The sequence below is a fragment of the Fringilla coelebs genome, assembly GCF_963513975.1.
Source record: "Fringilla coelebs genome assembly, chromosome: 18".
NCBI classification, from domain to species: Eukaryota; Metazoa; Chordata; class Aves; order Passeriformes; family Fringillidae; genus Fringilla; species Fringilla coelebs.
In genome coordinates, this window is record NC_140044.1 from 8,816,939 (window position 1) to 8,838,704 (window position 21,766).

Below are 21,766 nucleotides of genomic sequence, written 5' to 3' on the forward strand. Positions count from 1 at the left end.
CAGCACAGAACTACAGGAACATTGCTGGTGTTTCAGTGATCCCAGTGGAGCAGCCTGACTGGGACTGACCACCAGCGCAGGGACAGGGCAGAGCTGACCTGGGAAACTCTCCACTGGTGACAAATCATCTCCCTGACAGCCTGGAGCAGAACTGGGTGTTACAAGTTTGAGATTTATCAGCCTAAACAAGGCCATAAATTAGCAGAGAAGTGGCTGCCAGACAGAGGGAGAATTGATGGCCATGGGGTGAGCACAGAGGGGTCCAGAGCTCCAGCCCCCACAGGAAATGAGGATTTGGCAGCCAGGCAGGGCCCTGGCTGCTGCTTTGGCAGAAGATCCTGGGCTGGCTGGGTGCTATTGCAGAGCCATGCCTGGATGGTAGCCAAGAGCCTGCTCCCACTTCCCGTGCCCAGGGGCAAACCAGCAGGGAGCTCCTGGACCTGGCTGACTGCACAGCGATGTCTTTAAGCCCCATTTCCAGCTCTCCTTACCACAGAACAGTAATTTTGGCTCATGCTGACACGCACACGGAGCTGAAAGGCAGTGCAGAAGGACGGACACAGACCTCCAACAGTCAAATGTGGGCTAATCTTAGCTCTCCCTGCTCAGAAAATATCTGTTTCAGAAGTATATTTAGGCAGAGGAGTAGGGACCTGTTGGCCAGCTTCTCACAGGGGATGGGTGAGAGGCATCAGGTTCCCCCTGCAAGTGACAGCCAGCTCAGCCACTGTCACTGCCTGTGCTGACAGACCAAGGGCACTGCCTTAATCCAGCCACATCCTCATCTGCAAAGCTGCTGAGAACAGGGATGCTCCCAGCCCTTCTTCCCAGCTGAACACGGGCGTGCCAGAGCTGTCACAGTCCAACCAAGCACTAAATAACCCAAAAACCTTTGGGCAAACACTGCCCTGCCCACACTGATGGTGCAGCCCAGCAGCCCAGACTGCCCCTCTGGCTCTGAGCATCAACCAACTGTGCAAAGCCCAGGAGACAGGGAAAAAAAAAGTGGCTGCTTTTGATAAAGACCTGGAAAGGTGAGATGTGATGGCTCCAGCAGTGGGACACACCCCGTGTGTTACTGAAGGGAAAAGGACAGGGGAGGTTGGAACAACCTGGAGCCAAAAATCCAACTGGGCTGCTGGGCAAGGGAGCAGGCTTCCCTCTGGCTGGCAGTGCTCCAGCCTGGCAGCAGGGGAAGGCAGCAGTCAAAGCCCCCATCACACCTTCCAATGAACCCCCAGCAGGGATTGCACACCACGGGCCACAGCTCCCAACAGTCACCCTTGAACAGAAAGGCACAAGGATTTCTCTTTTAATAGAAATTTGTTATTTTATTAAACAGGATTAACAATCAACTGTCCAGAATCCAAACAAGCAACTCTTCTTCAGAAACAATTGTTGGAGAAAAATGACCCAAAACTTGTTTCTTACCACAATCATGTCCTTAAAAGTGATACTTTATCTTTTGCTTTATAAAAGTAAGAAAATCACTCTCTCATCTTCATTTACCTATCTATGTGTATATATGCACCACGTACTTCAGAGATGAGTATTTTACTCTGAAGACCAGTATGGAAGCCCAGAAGGAATGGAAACACTCCCAGCACACCATCACTGCTGGCTGAGACTGGGCCAGTCCATGGTCTGTCCGTGGCAATGGTGACCACGGCCCCTTTTCAAAGGCAACTTTTTGGTACAGTATCTTTGGAGTGAGCATCTTGGCAGAGGCCTGGGATGCTAAAGCACACCACACACTCAGGTAAGAAAACAATGGTCTCTTCTCTGGATGCACAGCTCTATTGCTTATTGAGTAAAAACACTATAATGCCATAAAATCACTAAGGAAATTTTGGTGAGTTTCTCTGTATAAATTCTACACCAAACTGAAGATTTGACTTCTAGCCAGTGTCATAATTGAGTAAGAGAAGCAATCAGATGGGACCTGAGTCAATGTGTGACATTGGGTCCCAGTTAATTAACTTATTCAGCCTTAAGAGTGCCTAATGATTGTGTCAAATCAGAAAGAGGGCAGAATTGTTAAACAGGGCAATCAATCATGCTTTTTCCAAGTCCTAAATGAAGGTAAGAGGAAGATCAAACTGCAGTTCACAGAAGTTCTCCAAGATTCAAAAAGAGGGGAAAATCTCAGAAGGCAGATTTTGGCCTGAAGTGGTAAAATTATGTCCCAACTTCCTCTGCATGTGCAAGCATGGTCATGGCCAGCTGTGAGCACAGCTGGGGCCTGAGCCCGAGGTGTGCACTCCTGCAGCAGTGACACTGGCAGGCCTGATACACGGGAGTTCCTCTGCAAGAAAGGACGCCAAAAAAATTGTATTTTGTTTTAAATGCCCTTCGGACTTGTGCACGGGCAGGGGCACCGGCTTGCAGCTTGTTCTTGTTCCAGTCTTGTTAGTACAAGACTAACCCTGGGTAAATATAGCTGTGACCAGACCCTCCCACCCACAGGGACAAGAATAAAGCCTCTGTGTCGGAAAGGGCTGCTCTCTCCCTGCCAGCACTAGCACACCTCTCCCCTGGAAAGGTGAAGATTAACCCAGACCACAGCCAGAGCTGAAAGTGGATATTTCAGCACTGCAGGCAGGGGCCAGGCAGGTCAGTGGGACAGGACAGGTAAAACAGGGAAAGAGGGGAGGAAAAACCCCATAAGGGAGGTTGTTCTGTTTGCATTTGCAGCACAGAAACCCCAGCAGCTGGAGAAGGGAGTCAGGCCAGCAGGCAGATCCAGTCTGCTTGCACAGCAGCAGGGCAGGAAGCTGGAGATCCATTCAGGAGAGAGACTATGGGCTACAAGGAGGTGTGTGTGATAGTCTGATTCCGATGAGCACTGTAAGGGTCAACACAGGGCTGCCAGGAGCAGAGACTGGCTCTGGGCACCTCCTGCCAGTGCTCCCACTGGCACAGAGGAGAGCCAGGCTCTTGTGAAGGGCCCCACTCCAGGCTGGCTCCCAGGGACAGGTCAGGATGCATTGGGGACCATCCCATAGGCTTCATACAGCTTGTTGAGCAGCTCCTGCTTTTCCTTCTCGGGTAAGAAGCTGGACTGGGCTGCATTGATGTTCTGAGGAGGCAGAGGGGGAACACAGGGACATTGAGACACATCAGACATGAACACACAGTTGTGCACATCCCAGCACCTGGCTCTGAGCAGCAACAGGCGAGGGAGAGTGTAAAGTTTCCACTCTCAGACTCATTTCCATGGCCTTATTTTATGCCAACTGCTCTGGCCCATCACTAGCAGCAATCCCCAGAGAAATGAGACCAGCACAAAGCAAAGGTCTTTAAATACTCTGGAATTTTTGGGATATGAACTTTGAGCCTTTCCTGCTTACAAGGCCAGAGTGGAATTTTATGGTTTCCATTAAAAACTCTTCAGCTTATAAATAAAAACCAGCAGGTTGTTCTGGGCTGCACTGAGACACCAGCAGAGCACCCAGCCAAGGCTGACTTACAACTCTCTTGAACTCCTCCTCAGTGAATCCCATGTGCTCCTTCACAATGCCATAGTCCTTGTCAATGGTGGAGTTGAAGATGAGGGGGTCATCTGTGTTTAGGGAATAGTTGGCACGATCCTTCTTAAATCTGCAAGGAAATCAGGTTGAAGGGTTGGGCAGAGCACTGGCTGTGATACTGTGCAGTTCTCAGGGGGTAATGCAGCAAAAGCAAAGGCTTTGGGACTGCTGGAGAAAAGCACAAGGCTCAGCCCCACGGCTCTGCACTGACCTGCCAGGAGGGGCTGGGGTGTAGCTTCTCGTGCCCCATAGCTCAGAGCAGGGCAGGAGGGACAGGAGAGCCTCCCCAAGGGACCCCCACACCCCTCCAGCTGCACCAGGCTCTCCCTGCCAAGGTACATGGATGTGCCCCATGATTACATGTGCCTCAGCTTTGTAAAGCAATAAAACAGCTGCAATCAACCCAAATCCTGGTTATTTGAGATTTCACACAATTGAGAAGTCTTACTGTATTACGGGGTGTTTGGTGAAGTCCGGAGAACACGCTCCAGTGAGATAACTGGACCAAGGGCAGACCTGTTTGAGGGAGTTGAGCAGGAAAACCAGAATCAACCACACGGATCTGAACCCCAGCTGTGCACACAGATACCTCAGCACACTGGTAAAACCAGATTAGAGCTCTGCTCACAGCTGCCCTTCAGCACCACTCTGACAGACCCCTGCGTGTCCCAGGACAGGGATGCAAGGAGCCCACAGGACAGTGACAGGGGCTGTGGGATGCTCCCCATGGCCAGTCAGCCACCAGCCCTGCGCCAATCACAGCTACAAAACCACCTGCATTAAGTACATATTCCCTCTATTAGTGCATATATCCATTCTGGGGAAAAGCAAAAGAAATCCTTACATGCACTGTAACTCCCAGGCATTCCCACCCTCTAACGAGACCTGATAACAAGCACCTCTAACAAGCACCCTGATTTGAGGAAGGATGAGCCTTCAGGCTTGGGGGGTATAAATCAGTGAAGAAGCCCTCCAGAATTTATCCTTGGCTACACAAGGATCCATTCTCTCTGCTCCATCCCTCCCACAAGCTGCTGTGCACACCACTGCTCCCAGCAGACAGACAGGTTTGTCCCCAGCATTTTTCCTGCACAGCTTTGGGCACAAACACAACATACACACGGTCAGACCTGGGTGTCAGGTCCTGTCCCTGGCTGTAGCACTGAGTGAGGGCTTCTTTTCCACTCAGCACCTACCTGGCTGTCACAACCCCCCACGCATCCTTACCTCAAAGTGCATCTTTCTTTTCAGCAGCTGCTTGTAGAGCTCAGGGTCCTCCACGACATGGTATCCATGGCCAACACGCTCGGCCTTCAGGACATAAACTGCCTAGAGAGCACAGGAAAAGCTCTCAGAGCCTGAGGCACAGCTCAGCCCTGCCTGCCCAGAGCCCCCATCCCACTGCAGGCACAGCCCACAGCCCCTGGCACGTCCCTTTGCAGCCATCAGGTCAGAGCCGTGCCCGTGTCCCCAGGGTTCACTCTGCTATGGATTTGGGGAGGACATGGGGGGCTCTGTGCCTGGGCAGGGCGTGTCACAGCCTGTCCCTGTGTGCCCTGAGGCAGGAACTCCTTGTACCTCCTTGACCATGGCAGCCGGGCCGGCCTCCCCAGCATGGACGGTGCGATGGATCCCACACCTCTCGGCTTCCTGCAAAACAAGGGAGAACATCCTGCTGTGCCAGCACCTGCAGCAAGGACAGCCAGCCCTGGGGCTGGCACTGCTCTCACAGCAAGGCTCCTGTGCCAAGAGCCCACAGATCACGAGCCTTGCACTCCAAGGGCTGCAAGAGCTCGGTAATGTCACTTACAGAGACACTTAAAAATCCTGGTTATCTTCCACTGGAGCCCAGCCAGGCTCTTCATGGGCTTTTAACCCTGGGTGAGTTCACCACTGCCTCCTCTCCAGACAGCAGCAAGCTCTGAGCTCCTCTTCCTCCACCCACTTGCCTTTCTGCATGAAACTTGCAGCAGTTCCTTGCTATGGAACTTCTACATTTTTGGCCACGCGCGAGGGTGTAGAAGCATCCCAGGGCAGAGATGAAGAAATGCTCTGACACTGTAAGGGGCTGGGGGTGGAGGCAGCCCAGCACTAAGGACCCTGTGAGTGCAGCTTTGGCTGCAGCTCCACGATCACCCTGAAAATTTCTTTGCCAGGGGGTCACAGGCCACCTGAGCTTTGGGAAGCCGTGGAGCCTGGAGGGAAGCCTGGCTCCTGCTTTGCTGGAGAAGGGCCACCCAGCAGCAGACAGGCTGCAAGCCCCATCTTGCAGCAGATGTTCTTCACAGACATTCCTTCAGGGCTTTACACTCAGGAGTGTTTTTCAGTTACTTAATACAGAGGGGAGGGGGGGTTCCTTCAGCATCTCAGGGCCTGAGTGAGCCCCTGGCACAGAGACAAGATGCATCCTTCAGACAGAGGAGGCTGGACCTGGGTACTGCTGGCCCAGCAGGGCAGGATGAGGCTGCCTCCCCATCAGTCAGTGAAGCCCTGTCCCTGTGTCACTGTCTATAACCTCCCTGTTCCCTCAGCACAGCAGGGCAGGCCAGCCTGGTATCAGCTCCCACTGATGGGGTGAAGACTCCAAGGAAGCCCCATGTCCTTTCAGACTGAGCACTGCTGCAAACCACCACCCTTTCTGTCAGTGATGGGGCACAGCCTCCTCCCCCACTGATGGAGGGGACTGACGAGCCCAAATTTCCCCCAGCAAAGAGGAGAGAGGCTTTCCCTTCCCTCGGAGCTACTGCAAAGGCTGAGGTTTGGGGAGAGCCTGGGATCAGGCTCCTGAAGCCATTCCAGTGTTTGCATTTGAGATGATCAGATAAAAGCCCTGCAAATGTGCACTTTCTGTGATTTCTGCCAGACTGGAAAGGCCAGTCTCTTCCACCCTGGGCTGTGGTTTCACCAAGCCCCAGGAGCCAACAGCAGAGAGGTGGGGGTTGATTTGGGCTGCATGTAACTCATGTCACCCTCACAGCGTGCCAAGCCAAGCTTTCAGGCCATGTTTTAGCAATGATGCCTGCCATTAATCATTTAGGAAATATAAACAAATGCTTTTTCTATTTAACTGAATGTTTTTAATAGCTACAACGAATTTTTAAGCTGTCCCAGCTGTTCTGCAGTTTGAAAAGCATCCCTTCGCACATGTCCCCTCAGTATATATTCTTCTTGTAATTTCTTTTTAAAAACTTATTCCACAAACCTCATAAGCCTTCTTATGCTCAGAGTAATCCTCCACCTTCAGGGTCTCGTCTCCAGCCAGGTCAACAGCCACCACAGAGTCATTCTGATACTTCTTGCAGAGCTCCACCACCTCTGGAGACCAGCCTGGGAGAGGCAGCACCAGCATTCAGGAGGAAGCATTCATAAGGGTCACCTCCAGCATCTTTCTAAATAAATCCTGGTCCTATAACTAGAAGGCTAGAGCTATTTTCTTTAGCCTTTCCCAAAATTTGATGCTCAAAAAGAAAGCTAGCAAATTCCTAGAAAGGTCTGTCATCTCTGTGATCTTCAGGCAGATAAAAGCCATCAACTGATCAGTCTGTTGTCAGTGAAAGGGAAATTAAATGCATTCACCAGCTATAAAACTGCTCTCATCATGTTTTTCTGCTCACTTCAAGCAAGGGAAAAAATTAATTAAAAATCTTCCAAGCAGTGGTGACTGCTGCAGTAGCTCAGGGTAAGATGAACTGCACTGCTGTGGGGCTGTAACATGATGTGTTGGAGAAATCCCTCCACTCCTGAGCTATCACCCCTTCCCTGGCTGGGCAAGGTGAGGGTAAAGGCAGGAACTGCCCCACCAGATGAGCTGTGTCAGGGAGGAGATTGGGCTGGGAGGGATCTCTGGGGGGCCCTGTACTGCAGCCATCCCTGCCCTTTGCAGGGCATCCTTGATTCTCCCAAGGATTCTACTCCTGATAGGAAGGAGCTGAAGTTTTATCTATTTGCCAGCAGTGAAAAAGAGACTAACAAGTGGCCAACAACTGCTTGAGAGTCCTTTCTGATCAGGATAGATAACCTCTGAGAGAGAAACTGCATCTACCAGCTCACATAGCACTTAACCCTAGCAGAAAGGCCAAGAAACAGAGATAAACAGTTGTGTTAATAATTAACAGGCACCTGCTGTGTACAGAAAATCCCCAAATCATATGAACACACCAGGATGATGCGTGCAACTTCATCATCTATTTTTTTCCCACCATTTTCCACCTTGCTGGGTTAGAGCCGTTATTTTATTAACAAGTTTAATATGAGTCAGTTCTGGCTGGTATCTCTGCCTTTCTCTCAACAGTTCATTAATTACAGGGTGGCTTCTCACCGTGCAGCACATCCTGAATGCACTGCTAAAGACTCTTTATCAAGCACATCGTGGCTCTGGGTATCAGCTGGTGCCCTGGGACACAGGTATGAGACTGCCACCTCTGCTGGCTGCAGCAGCAATCCCTCCTGCAGGGAAGTGCAGGCTGCACACACCCTTGGATGCTCCTGCCACCTCCTGCCCTTACCACTTGTGCACTGGCAGGGACTGTAACTGCAGATCACTGTGCCTGTGCCTTACAGCTCTCCAGTTTCTACAAAGAAAAACATTTTTCCCCTAGAAACCAGATACATAAAGATCAAGTTTGCAAAGTATTGTTTGGTGTTGACTGTGCAAGCAGGAAAAAAAAAAAAAAAAGAAAACCCCACTTTCAAATCTACCAAGATTCTGCCAGCTTCCAAGAATATAATTTTTCACATTTCTAGACACAAGTTAATCACGTATTCACTTGGAAAAATCTGTCCACCATCTACCCTACTAAGCCTACATAAAACTGGTGTGAGATATGAAGATATTCAGAATAAAACCTTCACATAAAATAGCTGCTGTCACACAGCCTCTCTCTGGCTGCATCCTTCCCTAGAGGAAGATGCTTGTGAAACTCAGCAGCCCATTGAAATGCTGGTAATTGGGTTTTCTTCCTATTCTGGGTCACAGCACCTGTTACCGACAAAGCTTTGTCAGAACTGCTGATTTTTTAAAAAACATTTTATATGTGTGCCTTAGGTATCTCTGACTTGTGTTTTCAGCTTTGGCCAGCAGAGACTGGCTGCTGCCAGTGGATTCTCTGGCTGCCCATGACCCAGGCTAAGGAAGCAGCATCCTGCTGTAGGACCATGAGCAGGGAAGTGTGAGATGTCAGGGAAGTGTGAGATGTCGTGCCTGCTCCTCCTCCCATGACCATCTGCTCCCAGACCTCCAGCCACGCACGGCAGATGCAAGTGCTCATTGTGACAGTCTTTTACTGGCCCAAGGGGAGCTCTGGCCTTTGGGCAGGGAGCAGAGACCCCAGCTCGCCCAGGAGAGCACAGGAGAGCCCCTTCTGTCCCTCTACAAAACTTTTCAGATACTGCTTGTACCCACAGACCCCCACTCCTGCATCCAGCACACCTTTGCCCTACAGTGAAAGGAGCAGAGACCCCCAGAGACCCCCAGCACTGTCTGGTGCTGCACCAGCCCCACAGACTGGGGCTCTCCCCACATCCTGCAGGGCCCCAGCCCCAGGGACATCCCCCCCAGCCCCTCGGGGAAGGGAGCAGAGCAGCAGGGCAGCTGCAATACATTACTTGGCATATGGCGCATGCAGCATAGAATAGACCTGGCTTTGATGTGGAAATCCCTCTCTCCATCCTTCAGTCCCTGATTTACGAGCTGAACCACTTCATCTGGAGTGAGGTCCCCCCTGCAGGGAAGAAAAGCCATCAGCAAGAGGCCAGACACTCGCCAGGGAGGCAGGAGGGAGCCAGAGCCCAGCATCCCCACAGGAGGACAGGCTGCCCCAGGATCCACTTGCCCAGTGAGACCACCAGAGCCCTTTTACAGCCATGCCACAGCCACATTTACCACATTTCCCAGGTACAGGTGTAACTGCTGTACCACTGCAGCAGGCACAGATGACACTGAGGTTTAGAAAGGCCATGGGGAACTGGGTGCCCATCCTGCCTGAGCAGAGGAATCCCCTCTTTGCCAGAGCATCTCATGAGGGCACACAATTCTCTGCAAGGCCAGGGCTCTGCACCCACCACAGCACACTCTGGAGGGGCCCCAGAGTCCAGCACTGATTTAATGAGAGGCACATACCACAGAGGGGATGACATGAAAGGAAGGGATCAGACCAGCAGCCCCCTCCAACACCCCCCACCACCTCTGCCGGCTCAAACTCCCATTCTGTGGTCAGGACATTCCTTTCCCTCTCACTTCAGCCAGAAGGCTGAGCACAGCTGCTCTGCACATGCAGAACTCAGTGCACATTAGAACACTGCAGCACACAGAGGTGTTCAGGATGAAAAACCCTGCTGATGGCAGAGAGAGGTGGAAGCGTGCTGGCTCTCGCTGCATGGGAGGAGAAAGGAGGTTTGTTACAGCAGCCTTTGAAGGCACAGTGGCTGACTGCCACGGGGATGCCTTCTCCATGCCCCAGCAGGCACCCAGCAGCTCCCCAGCACAGCAGGATCACTCACTCAGCTTGTCCCCAGGGGATGGGAGCCACACCAGAGTTGGCCAGGAGGTGAGGGCTGTACCGGACCTCCACGTAGGCGACTCCTTCCTTGGCTTTTGTTTCCACAAACTCGTAGGCAATTCTCTTCACTGCCTCACGGTCCCCCCTGCAGGGATGGCAGTGGGACTGTCACCCTCAGGGCCCACTGGGGACCTCCAAGGCTGAGCCAAGGGATCCTGCCAGGGGTTGAGGGGGAAAAAGCAAAAAGCGGGGTACTTACGCAATGGCAGGCATGTAGTAATTAAATTTCTCTAGAAACTGGGGAAGTGTCAGTGGTGTGTCATAGCTGACATACTTGAGGAGCTCCTCAACAGTATTCCCAGGCAGAGGGATGCCTCTTTTTCTGGAAACGAAGTCACATGTTACTGACAGGGAAGGTTATCACATTTTTAATCAGCCCATTGTATACACTAACTGCATCCAAAGCTGGCAGCATCAACCATCATTTCCTCACAGGAAAGATACAGCACACACTGTACTTCCAAAAGCTCCTCACGGATGGAGCCCTGAACTTCAGCTGAGAGGAGGGCAAGGCAAAACACAGGCAAAGCACAAACAAACCCCAATACAAGCCCAGGCTGACCCAGCAGGAACACAGCCAGGGCACATTTTAAGCTTAAGAAGGAGTTCATCTAAAGGGGCTCTGGATTATTTCTTGGCACCTCCTAGACCTAGCAGCAGAATTGCCAAAATTCTTTCAAAGAGTTAATTTTCACTTATGCAGGCTCAAAGGATTAAAAATCAAGGAGATGCTCCAAGGCCTGGGATCACACAGGCAGAAGTGTCATGGCTCATGGGTTAAGTGCCAGCAGCTCCTGAGAACGAGCTCCTTCCTGAGCCCAGCATCCTGGTGGTATCTCCTGTGACAGGAACACCTCCCACACAGGAACAAAGGGCAACAACTGCTCTCACTGAAGGGATACACATGCTAATCCCCACAGAAGTGCTTCCAAGAGGGAAGAGCCATCTTTCCCAGGAGCAGCTGGATTTCTGAGTGGGTGAAGGTGTTCCTGGTGTGGGGACAGCTGAGATCCAGGGGGCTGCCAGCCAAGGCTGCTGCAGCTCTCTGGGCAAGCTTTGCCACCCCAACGCCCTCTGGTACTCTGCACAAGCCAAAACGAATTTGGAATAATAACCAGACATTTGTTTTTAATCCTCTTTCCTGCCACAATGAATTACAGCTGATGGATGGGAGAACTCTGCTAATAGAGACAAAACACCCCAGCCAGCTTTAGTGCTGCCCTGCCAGCAGCCATCCCAATGAGCCATGCAGGGACACAGTCCAAAGGACCCTGCTCCTGGGCTTGGTAAACATTGCTCCTTCCCCACTCAGCCCCATGCTCAGCCTCACATGCAATCTGCACAGATTAAGTTGCTGGCACTCAGCAGGGAACACTCACTGCTGCCAAGGCATCGGTTTTCCTCCCTGCCTTGCCCTTTCCATGGCACTGACACCTCAGCCTCTGCTCCAGGAACCGACCCGCACCTTCCTCCACCTGCCACGGGAAGGTTTCCTACAGCAAAGCCACTTCCCTGACCTGTTCCATGTGCCTTCCTGCAGGCATCACTGGCAGTGCTTTGGGATGATCCACCCTGGAACCATGCCTCTGGATGGGGAGATCTGGTGGATTGTGCCAGTGTGGCTGTTAGAGCTGCTGCTGCCCCATCCAACCCTCCTTGTAGGTGGGATTCTTCTCGAAGCAAAGTGGCCAGAGGGGAACGTGTTTGTCCTCACTGCCACCTCGGTGTCCTGCCCAGAGCTCCCTCCAGCCACGGGCAGCACCATGCACACCATCCCAGCACAGAAAGAGCACCTCTCCTGGGGACACCCAGTCCCTGTGAGGGGTCTGTCACACCTCTGAGCCCCTGGGCTGAGCAGGAATGATGCAAAGACTCACCCAGACCTGACAGAATTGGAGACAAAGCTCCTAAACCCAGCTGAGTTCAGCAGTGCACTGCCCAAGGGGGCCTGTGCATCCCAGCACCTTGGGGCTCTGTCTGCATGGTCAAACACCACCTAGCAAAATTATTTCCAGCTCTTTACTTTTAAAAATAGACCCCAAGCAGCACTCTGTGCCCAGGGTGAGGTCATTAAGGCAGTCAGTCCCCTAGAGCCCTGTGCACTGCCCCAGTGGTTTGTGTGTGAGTGCAAGTTTCAGAGCCCATGAATAGCACAGCCTCGCTCCACCCGAGGGCTGGCAGCTCAGGGGGATGCCAGGGCTGTTTAAAAATAAGAGGGAACTCAGCACACACTCAGGCAATGAAGGTTTCTGCCCTAAGAAAGGATCCTGGCACAGGATCCTCACACAGCCAGTGCCTCCTGGGTTTCAGGGCTCCTGCAATTCTCCTAGGGGACTACACTGGCATTTTCTGTTTGCAGGCAGAGGGACCCAGCAGAGCCCCAGGGAGTCAGCACCAACTCCTCTGCTCACCTGGACCTGTATTCCAGCCCACCAGAAGGAGCCCTGAGTTCAGTATGCCAGCATCCAGCAAGAAAATGGGATGGACAGCCCTGACCCACCCTCCTTCCTCTGACTACACAGCAAAAACTATGGCCAGGGCCTGCAGAAAAACCTACCTACTGCAGAAAGAATATTTCTCCCTAGGACTGCACTGCCTTGGAATCTGCTGGGCTCACAGGATGCTAAAACCACTTCCCACCCTCCTCAGAACTGACCTCCTCCACAAAACACCAGAGCTGTGCCTAAGAGCTGTTTCCCAAAATCCTGACCCTTGCCACCTTCTTGGTCTGAGCTATCAGTGACAGCTGGAAGAAACCTTGTTTGTTTTGCTTACAAATGTGGAGCCAGGCCCTGGCACAGGTTAATCATTCACCCCGTGCTTCCCACACAATCCACACTGAAGGAAGATGCACGTGGGCTCTCTCAAGGAAACAGCCTCTCTCTAAACCTCTGCCAAGAGCTTCCCTGGGTCAGCGCCACACCAGTGTCACTCCTTGCCTGCTGACACCAGGCAGACAGCCTGGGATTCAAATGCACATGGCAGCAGGGCAGGCAAGGCCACCCAAGCTGGTTTTTCCTCCCAAAGCATGTATCAGCAGCAGCACCACCAAGACAACACTCCCAGCCTGCTGCCATTGTGTTTTTTGATTAGGAATGTGGAAAAAGAAATGAGAATACAGCACCTCTGCTGTGTCCTGGGCACACTTCAAAGGCAGGCAGCTCTTTATGAGACATCTTCTGGACTTTTCTCATGGTGCTCCTCTGAGCTTGCCCAGCTCACAAACCCACCTCAGTCACATTCCTGCTACCAGGGAAGCCCCCCCCTGTCTTTTGGGGTGTGCTCAGTGTCCTCACACTGTGCAGTCAGGGCTGGGCACAGACAGAACCAGCACCAGCACCAGCACCAGCCAGGTTTGCTGCCTGCAGGAGCTCCTCTGTCACAGACCTGGAGAAGCAGAAGGGAGGATGCCTTTGTACTGCAGCTCCCAGAGCTCATTGTCCCCCACAACTCACTTGCCATAGTACAAGATGGTCTCTGGTCTGATGGCTCCATCCAGGTGGACGTGAAGCTCTACCTGCAATAAGAGAAATGGGTCAGGCACTCTTGAGCTGCAACAATAATTCAGAGAGAAGTAACTGGTGCTCACATGGGTATAAATGTAGCCAATACAGGGACAAAGTTATGACACATAAACATTTTTAAAATACAATCATTATAAAGTTTATTTTTCAATATCTATGTATTGTCTAAGTATTTTGCTGCAGCTCACACATTTAATGAATCTTTAGAAATTTATCCTGTTTCCAGTAATTCTGAGGAACTGCCCTATCCCTCTTTAGAGTTCAGGAGGAGTGAAAAAAGCAAACTCCAAACACCTTGACTTTCCAGCTCGCTTTCTCCTTGAAATCACAGGAAGCCAAACCCTAATTAATTTGCTAAGAGTCATTACATGAAAACTTTGACTTCACTTCCAAGAATCAGCTCCTGATGGGTTGTTAATTACATGGTATTATCAGGGCTTACAGGCTCTCTAATCCTACACAAGGGGTCACAAAGGTGCTGTAAAAAAATAATAACAAGTTGCCCCATAGAGCTAACAAGGTTTCAAAATAAAACACTTGAATTTTTACCTATTAAAAATAGGACAGTAACTCAAGTCTTTTTACTCTGAAGCCCTATTTCCCCATTATTGCTGAAACATTGAATTTTGGAGAAAGAGAGCCAGAAAAGCAAAAGCAAGCTTTTTCCATTAGCCAGCTGGGGCTTTCGGAGGAACATGACAAATGTGATTTGGAAGTCAAACTGGGAAGGAAAATATTAGCTGTAAAATGTTTCAGCTAGATATCCATCTTTCCAGAACTGTTTTCTTTTAAGTAACAGAATAGCCTACAAAATACATATTTGATTTTACTGTATTTTTAACATGAAACTGTAGATTAGAAACTTAATACACAAGGTTCTTTTTAGTTAAAACATCGTGGACTTTTAGTTATAACATGTATGCATTTTCCTGCATAGATGATAGCTGCAGGGTGCCAAGGGTAAGGAAGGAGTAGGATTCAGAAGAGGACTGGATATTTGCATGGATAACTAAACTACCCAGGGTTACTAATTAAAACCCACAAACCCTCTGGCACCAGGGTATGTATCAAACAATAACTACAAGGAGCTGGGAGAAAACTGAGGAAGTGGTGCCTGCAAGTGCCCGAGAGCAGGTGAGGTGAGCTCCTGGCACAGGGCTGGCAGTGCCCACCTCTGGGGCGTGCACTGATGCCCAGGAGCTCACTGCATCCCCACACAGAGCCCTGCACACCTGCCCTGCAGGCAGAGGCACCTGACTCACTGCCAGGGCTCCCACTGGCCACTCCTGCTGCCAAAGGCAGGGCAGGGATAGTGCTGGGGCTCAGGCCATCACCACATGATGGACACCAAGCTGCCACTGAAACACTGCTGGGATGCAGAACGCAGGGGGGGCAGGCTCAGGATGGATCAAACTGCAATCAGCTGACCCAGGGCTCATGGGTGCACCCACAGCCACCACTGACAGCAGATTGCAAAAACACAGCCCTGCCACTGCTCCTACCCTTAAGATACTATCTGAATCTACAGAGAGGAAGATTTAAGAAGGGCAAAAACTGATCTTTCCCCCCTCCTTGAGTTATGCAATCCTGCTTATGAGGACTAAATGTCCTGCAAAGCAGCAAATAAAATAACAGGATACAAACACGGTCTGCATTGCCAGATGTAGATGCCTGGCATGTTTTCCACTCTTGAGCTCCAATTCTTATTTCAGAACCATGCAAGAGCCACTCCTTGAGGTATTCAACAGCCCTCATGACTTTCTGATGGAGTTACAGGCTTGAAATCTGCTCACATTGGATTTAAAAACAAAGCAACCTGAACCTGTTGAGGTCTTCTCCCTCAAACACTTTTCAAGTGTTTCCTGCAAGAACATCCCACCATGACATTTCCACCAGTGAGAAAGCAGATTCCATGGCATCCTTCATCTACGTAAGTCACCTCCTCCTGCCCCTTCTGCAGGTGAGATGCTTGTAAAGCAGCAAGTTCCTCTCCAATACCAGCAACAGGCTCTTTGACCCCTCAAAGCCTATTTCTTTTTAGGGTCTGGAGACATTTAAACCAAGTGTTAGGAAACCCTTGTGCAATGCTGTTCAACCCAACAAGTTTTGGGTTTCCTCAAGACCAGTGCTTGAGAGCAGAGTTGGAACTCTTCTGTGCTGTTTAGATGGCCAAAGGACATCCAAGGGAAGATGGAAGAGTGCCTACAGGGCTCCAGATAAGGATGCAATCAGCAGAGGCACAACCCAGCAGCTCATCTGCCCTGGGCACCTTGCTTGCAAACCCTGAGGGCTCCCAGGTCCGTGGGAGGCTGCTCACTGCAGATTACATTTCAGCTCTCTTCCTGCGTGTTTGTTTCAGGTAAACAAAGCACAAGTCTTTTCCACATACAAATGGGTGACACGACCTTGCCTTAAGCCAAGGAAAGTACCCAGATAAGGATGAAAGAGTTTTCTCTGAACTGTGGCTCCAGGGGACAAGCAGAAATTAGGTGATTGCAGGAGCCCAGTGCTTCTTGAGAGCTCTCCACAGCTCCGTGTGCATGTGCTCTCCCACCCCAAACCTTCCGATTTATTTGCAGAGAAAGCAGGAGCACACACATGATATTGGGATCTCAACACCTGGTGGAGGATCTGAACAGCACCACAGGCTGCACCAGCACTGGACAGGAGCCTTCAGCCATCCCAGGACCACTGATCATAGAATCACAGAAAGGTTTGGCTTGGAAAGGAACTTGAAGGTCATTCAGCCCCAGCCCCCCTTGCCGTGGGCAGGGATGCCACCCACCAGACCAGACTGATCACTTCCCTTATCAGCCCAGCTGATGTGGCACCACCTGTTCTGATGAAGAGCAAGAGAGCAGCAGAAGTCTCCAGTGCTTTCCTGAGGAAGGAGCTCTGTTCTTCCCCAGGTACAGGGAGGACCCTCAGGACCAGCTTTGTGCAGGAACCCTTCAGTCCCCCCTGCACCTGCACTGACCTCCCACCAGCGCATCAAAAATCCAGAGTGTACCCGCAATAAAGCTTTTAGTTTCACTCCAGACTTATTGGAAGCCAGAGGGCTGGGTTCAAAGAACGTTCAAAAGGCTGTAAATTGTGTGTCCTCAGCACAGACAGCCCCCAACAAGGCCATCCCAGCAAACCCAGCCATTTCCACTTTTATGCAAAAAAAGTTTTAGCTCAACCGCGGCACATGACTCATTAGTGCAGATATCAGCAAGTTGTTTCAGATTTTTAAAAAGGAGAAGTTTTAAGGGCTCTGGCTTGACCTCTCTGAAAATATGGTAATGTTTTCTTTGAGACATAATACGCTTCAAAAATAAATTCAAACACAAAATCAAGGTACTCAAACAAGCATGTTCCATTCCAAGATCAAGTCTGATTATTTTCATTTAAATGAAATTAAGGGGAAAAAGTTAGCCAAACATTCAAAGCATTTTCATCCACAGTCGACCCAACACAATTTCTCTATTATGGTTTGATCAGTGGACCATGGCAGAGCAGTTACCTGCTCAGCTTGCCCATTATATGGCATAAAAAAAGAGCCATTCAAGCTAAGGCACTTGAAGGATTTTCTGTATTAGGTGGTGCTAGGGTCTTTTTAAAAATATATACAATGACCAAAGTCAGTCCACCCCTTTTATTGTGAGGTTTCCAGCAGATGTTAATAGATAATCAGGCAGCTGATAAAGTTGCATCATTTTAAAACCCTTAACAGTGACTTTGCCCAGGATTATTTATCAGCCTCTTGAAAGATGATGATTTAGGCTCATTCTATTAACCTCAATGGCTGAAACCCAGGCTAATTACAGCTGTAATTTGTCAATTATTTGATAAGCATGGCAAATCACTGGAAAAAACAATTAACTATGTTCCCTGAAGTCTGGTTTTAAGGAAATGTGCTGTTAGGAACAAAGAGTTCGTCCTCCTAAATTAATCTCAAATGCTCATTTAGAAGCAAGAGGTGAGAGTGGCTCAAGAGAGTTGTGTAGTGGAAGTAGCACAGCATTATCCTCAGACCTGAACACACCACAAATGCACAAATGTCACCTGCAAAACAGCAACATGGGAGACCACAAGCCCCACAGAGCTCCACTGCAGGAAACATCTGTGCTTTCTATGCATCTGGACAATGATTCACGGGATTGGGGGCTGAGGAAGAGGAGGATGCTTCTGTGCTGAGCAGCCTGGCACCAACTACATCACTGACCTCAGAGTGAGACTCCTGGTGACACTAATAGGTGATGGTGGCTGTGTGTCATCACAGGTGATGGCTCCCATGGGGTGGCAGGGCCATGTGCCCCACCAACCCACCACAGAGCTTCCACCCACCCCTGGCTGGAGCAAGGCACCACTGCAGAGCACTAAACAGAGTCCTGGCACTTGGTGCAGCACCAAGACAGCCTCCTGCTGCCACCTGGACCTGGGAAGGTTATCCAAGAGCATCCCTGTTCCAGACTGTTAAAGAACTGAGCACACAAGGAGCGCTGTGTAAGGCATGGCTCGGCTCAGCACAGTCTCAGCAGCACCAGGCTCTGACCATGCCAAGTCAGGGGTCAGGCTGGGCACAAGAGATGGACAAGCCAAATCCAACATCATCCTTGACACACCATCATGCTCCTGCACTCCCCTGATAGGCAGGGAGGGTCTGCAGTGCTACAGGGCAGGACATCCACCCAAACCCCCTGGGTACAGCCAGCACAGGCTGGGCCAGCAGCCACTTTTCTCTGAGAGGCTGACACACACAAGGTGTGCCTCACAGAACAGCTGCCCCACGTCACCTGATGATTATTTTACAAATGAGCTACACCAGGCCCTGGAGAGAGTGGGTCTGGCCTCAGAAACCCCTGTTCCAATTCTGCTCTCCACACCATGGCACATGGAGCTGTGGGAGAAGACAGCACACGTCCTGAAGCCCCCAGGCTGGGGCTGGCCCACAAGAAGAGGGCAGTGAGCAAGGACACGGTCTCTGCTCTGGCTGTGGGACAGAAAGGGTGATGGTTGACATCAAAGGAACATCAAACTTCTCTGTTCTTTTATGGCCTGAGATAAGCCGGGTTCAAAGTTGCCCTGCCACAGCTCCCTGTTCATCACTGCGGTCACTGGGAGTCAGCGAGTTCCTGAAAAACACAGAGGCAGCCCCAGCCCCACATTCAACTGGGGCAGAAGCTGCTCCAGTTGCCAGAAACATCTCTAAAACACAAAACTGATCATTCCCAATGGCAGAGGATCCAGAGGAATGAATAGGGCTCATTAACTGACTTCAGGCCCATTTTTTTTCCCCAAGCCTGACTTAGCAGGTTCACAGGACTGAAAGGGACTGCCTGAGTCAGGAAAACCAGTCCCATAATTGCCAATAGCCAGACAACAGAAGCCTGATCTTAGCAGTCAAACCCTGCAGTTTTTCCTGGGTCTTTCTCTTTGGTATCCCAATCTCCCATACACTGGGAAAGTGGAAACACAAATGAAAGAAGAACTTAAGTTGCTTCTCTCGACCAAAAGTTTAAAATCACCAGGATGGATCAACAGCCTTTTTTTTTAGTGGAGCTGATGAAGCACCACCATCTCCCAAAACTGAATTGCACTTAAAAAGACTTTAACCATTAGCAGCTGCCAATACTCCCTGGATTTTGGTATCAAGGTTTGCCTGCTATTGCATGGATCAGTTTTTCCTAGATAGGGAACCACAGTGATAGAATGAAACGTGAATCAGACCTGTGCACATTGCCCTTTCCAGGAATGTGAGGCTTTCCAGGTGCAAACTCAGCTGAGAGATAAATGGTTTGGGAGTGGGAGAGGATGCAAACAGCAGCAAAAACCCCCAATTCTTTCGAGGTTTTGGAGACAAGCATCTTCTCTGGAAAAGCCACAAGCAGTTGCCACCACTTATGTTCTCCCAGAGCAGCACCACAACTCCCACATCACTTTTCTTGGTCTCCTCTGATTTTACTCCTACTTTCCCACAAGAGCCCAACCTGGCAGACCTGCTCCCTGTACAGCACCTTACCCAGACCACAGCATGAGAGCTGAGCCATCCTGCAGCACAGGCAGTGCTCTTCCATCAGATACAGGACTATTACTAACCACAGCTGTTTCCTCTTCTTCCTCCTCTAGGTTACAATCTAGATAATAAAAACATTACCATATGATCCTACTAGAGATGTAGTATACAGGGCATGGAGAGAGTGAAAGACTGGTGCCTGCTGTCAGAGTGCTCCAAAGTGGTGTCATGGGTATCTGAGGAATAACTGAACTAAATGTGTAAGAGAGGAAAAAAAAAAACAAAAAACAACAACGAAACCACAAAAAAAGAAAAGTGCACCCAAATCAACCCCCAAAACAAAATAAAAGACACAAGAGAAAACACCTGTTTAGCAGACTACGATAGTGGTTGGGATGCAGGGCCCTTCAGAGCCTCCCCTTTCGCAGCCAGGCCACCTGTGCATCCCCAGCCCGGCGGAGCCGTGTCCCCGGCGGGGCGCTGGGATGAGCCCGACCCGCATCGCCCCGGCGGCGGGATGTGCGGGACACCGGGACAGCCCGTGCCCGTCCCTGCGGGGAGCAGCGGGACCGCGGGGTGACAGCGCACCGAGCGCTGTCCCGGGGCACATCCCCAGCGAGGGCTCGGCCGTGCCGCAGCCCCGGCCGGGGCAGCCCCGGGCAGCGGGGAGCAGGTGCGGCTGCTCCGGGGCCAGCTCCGGGGCACGGCCGGAGAGCGGCACCTCCGAACCGGGAACGGCACCTCCGAACGAGGTACGGCACCTCCGAACGGGGCACGGCACCTCAGCCCCGGGCACGGCACCTCCGAACCGGGCACGGCACCTCCGAACGGGGCACGGCACCTCCGAACCGGGTACGGCACCATCGGGCACAGCGCCTCCGAACCGGGCACGGCACCTCCGAACGGGGCACGGCACCTCCGAACCGGGCACGGCACCTCCGAACCGGGTACGGCACCATCGGGCACAGCGCCTCCGAACGGGGCACGGCACCTCCGAACCGGGCACGGCACCTCCGCCGCTCCCGTGCGCAGCGCCTCGGTGCCGGTGCATGCCCCGTTCCCGGCCCTGCGCCTCCGGCAGCGCCGCCAGCCCACCTTGGGTCCGCCGAAGATTCTCCGTCCCCGCTCCATGCTGCTGCCGCTGCCGCCGCCGTTGCCACCGCTCTGCCGCCGCCGCTCCGCGCCCGCCCCGCTGGCCCGGCCCCGCCCCGGCCCGCCCCGCCACGCCGGGCCCGGGGCAGGCACACGGCGACGGGCGCTTGGCTGTGGGGACACGCTGGGTGCATCCCCTTCCTCCCCCTGCCGTGGCAGGGACACCTGCTGCTGTTCCAGGCTGCTGCAAGCCCCGTCCAGCCTGGCCTTGGACACTGCCGGGGCAGCCACAGCTTCTCTGGGCAAGCTGTGCCACCCTCACCGTTCTCGCAGGGAAGAATTTCTTGCTCACATTTAATCTAAACCCACCCTTCCTGCAATCCCACTTTCGTTTCCTTCAGGAGCTGAGGGCCCGGGTGGACCTGCTCCTCCAACGATAACAGTGGCAGAAAATGGAACTGAAAAATAATGATGGCTTGGCCCAAAGAACAGGAAAGCAATCTCCAGCTTTGATTTCAGTCTGAAGCCAATTCAAGAATGTTTGTTTTAACCTTTCCTGTTCTCAAACCTGCTGCTTAGTGACTCACTTTATTTTGTCTGATAGCTTTTGGTCCACCACATCTACTTGCAGCTCCTGCAAACTCACACTTGGCTTTCCATTTCTTATTTTCAGTGACCTGGCCATGTTTTACGCTGCTCCTCTGCCTCCTGCTTTCCTCTCCCGTGGATGATGCACATGGCAGCCCACATCTTTGAAGACAGTGAGGCAGAAAGCCACAGAATCACAGAATGGTTGGGAACCTCTGGAGATCATTTAGTCCAGGTCCCTGCTAATGCAGTTTCACCTAGAGTAGGTTGCCCAGGGTTGTGTCCAGGTTGGTTTTGAGTATCTCCAAAAATAGAGACTTTCAGGGTGGTTCTGCCCGCTCCTCTCTGCATGGATTCTCTGATTCTGGGGAGAGCAGAGTTTTGGTCTCTCCAGACCTAGGTCCCCATCTAGCTAAAGGCAAATTTGCCAAATGGAACCTTCCCTAGATTCACCCCTGGGGCCCATGTGCAGCCCTG

At 51.5% G+C, this 21,766-nt stretch overlaps 1 protein-coding gene across 1 annotated transcript; it reads right to left on the reverse strand.

Moving 5' to 3' along the window:
- Nucleotides 1–1,420: 1,420 nt before the first annotated feature.
- On the reverse strand, nt 1,421–20,755 carry ADA (adenosine deaminase). The gene is made up of 11 exons (XM_084217885.1): nt 20,705–20,755; nt 13,543–13,604; nt 10,287–10,409; nt 10,029–10,172; nt 9,135–9,250; nt 6,733–6,857; nt 5,109–5,180; nt 4,758–4,859; nt 3,979–4,046; nt 3,471–3,600; nt 1,421–3,079 (listed from the first exon to the last, which is right to left on the reverse strand). Exons 1-11 carry the CDS (start codon nt 20,738–20,740, stop codon nt 2,978–2,980), a joined length of 1,080 nt encoding a protein of 359 aa, XP_084074011.1. The 5' UTR covers nt 20,741–20,755; the 3' UTR covers nt 1,421–2,977.
- Between the last annotated feature and the right edge of the window lie 1,011 nt (nt 20,756–21,766).

Bases quoted from the DNA above. Each gene is read 5' to 3' on its own strand.
- ADA (XM_084217885.1), bottom strand. From the start codon at position 20,740: ATGGAGCGGGGACGGAGAATCTTCGGCGGACCCAAG. The intron at 3,601-3,978 runs GTAAGACTTCTC...ATTTCCTTGCAG, and splicing joins ACCAAACACCCCGTAATACA to ATTTAAGAAGGATCGTGCCA. The intron at 3,080-3,470 runs GTAAGTCAGCCT...CTGCCTCCTCAG, and splicing joins AGGAGGAGTTCAAGAGAGTT to AACATCAATGCAGCCCAGTC.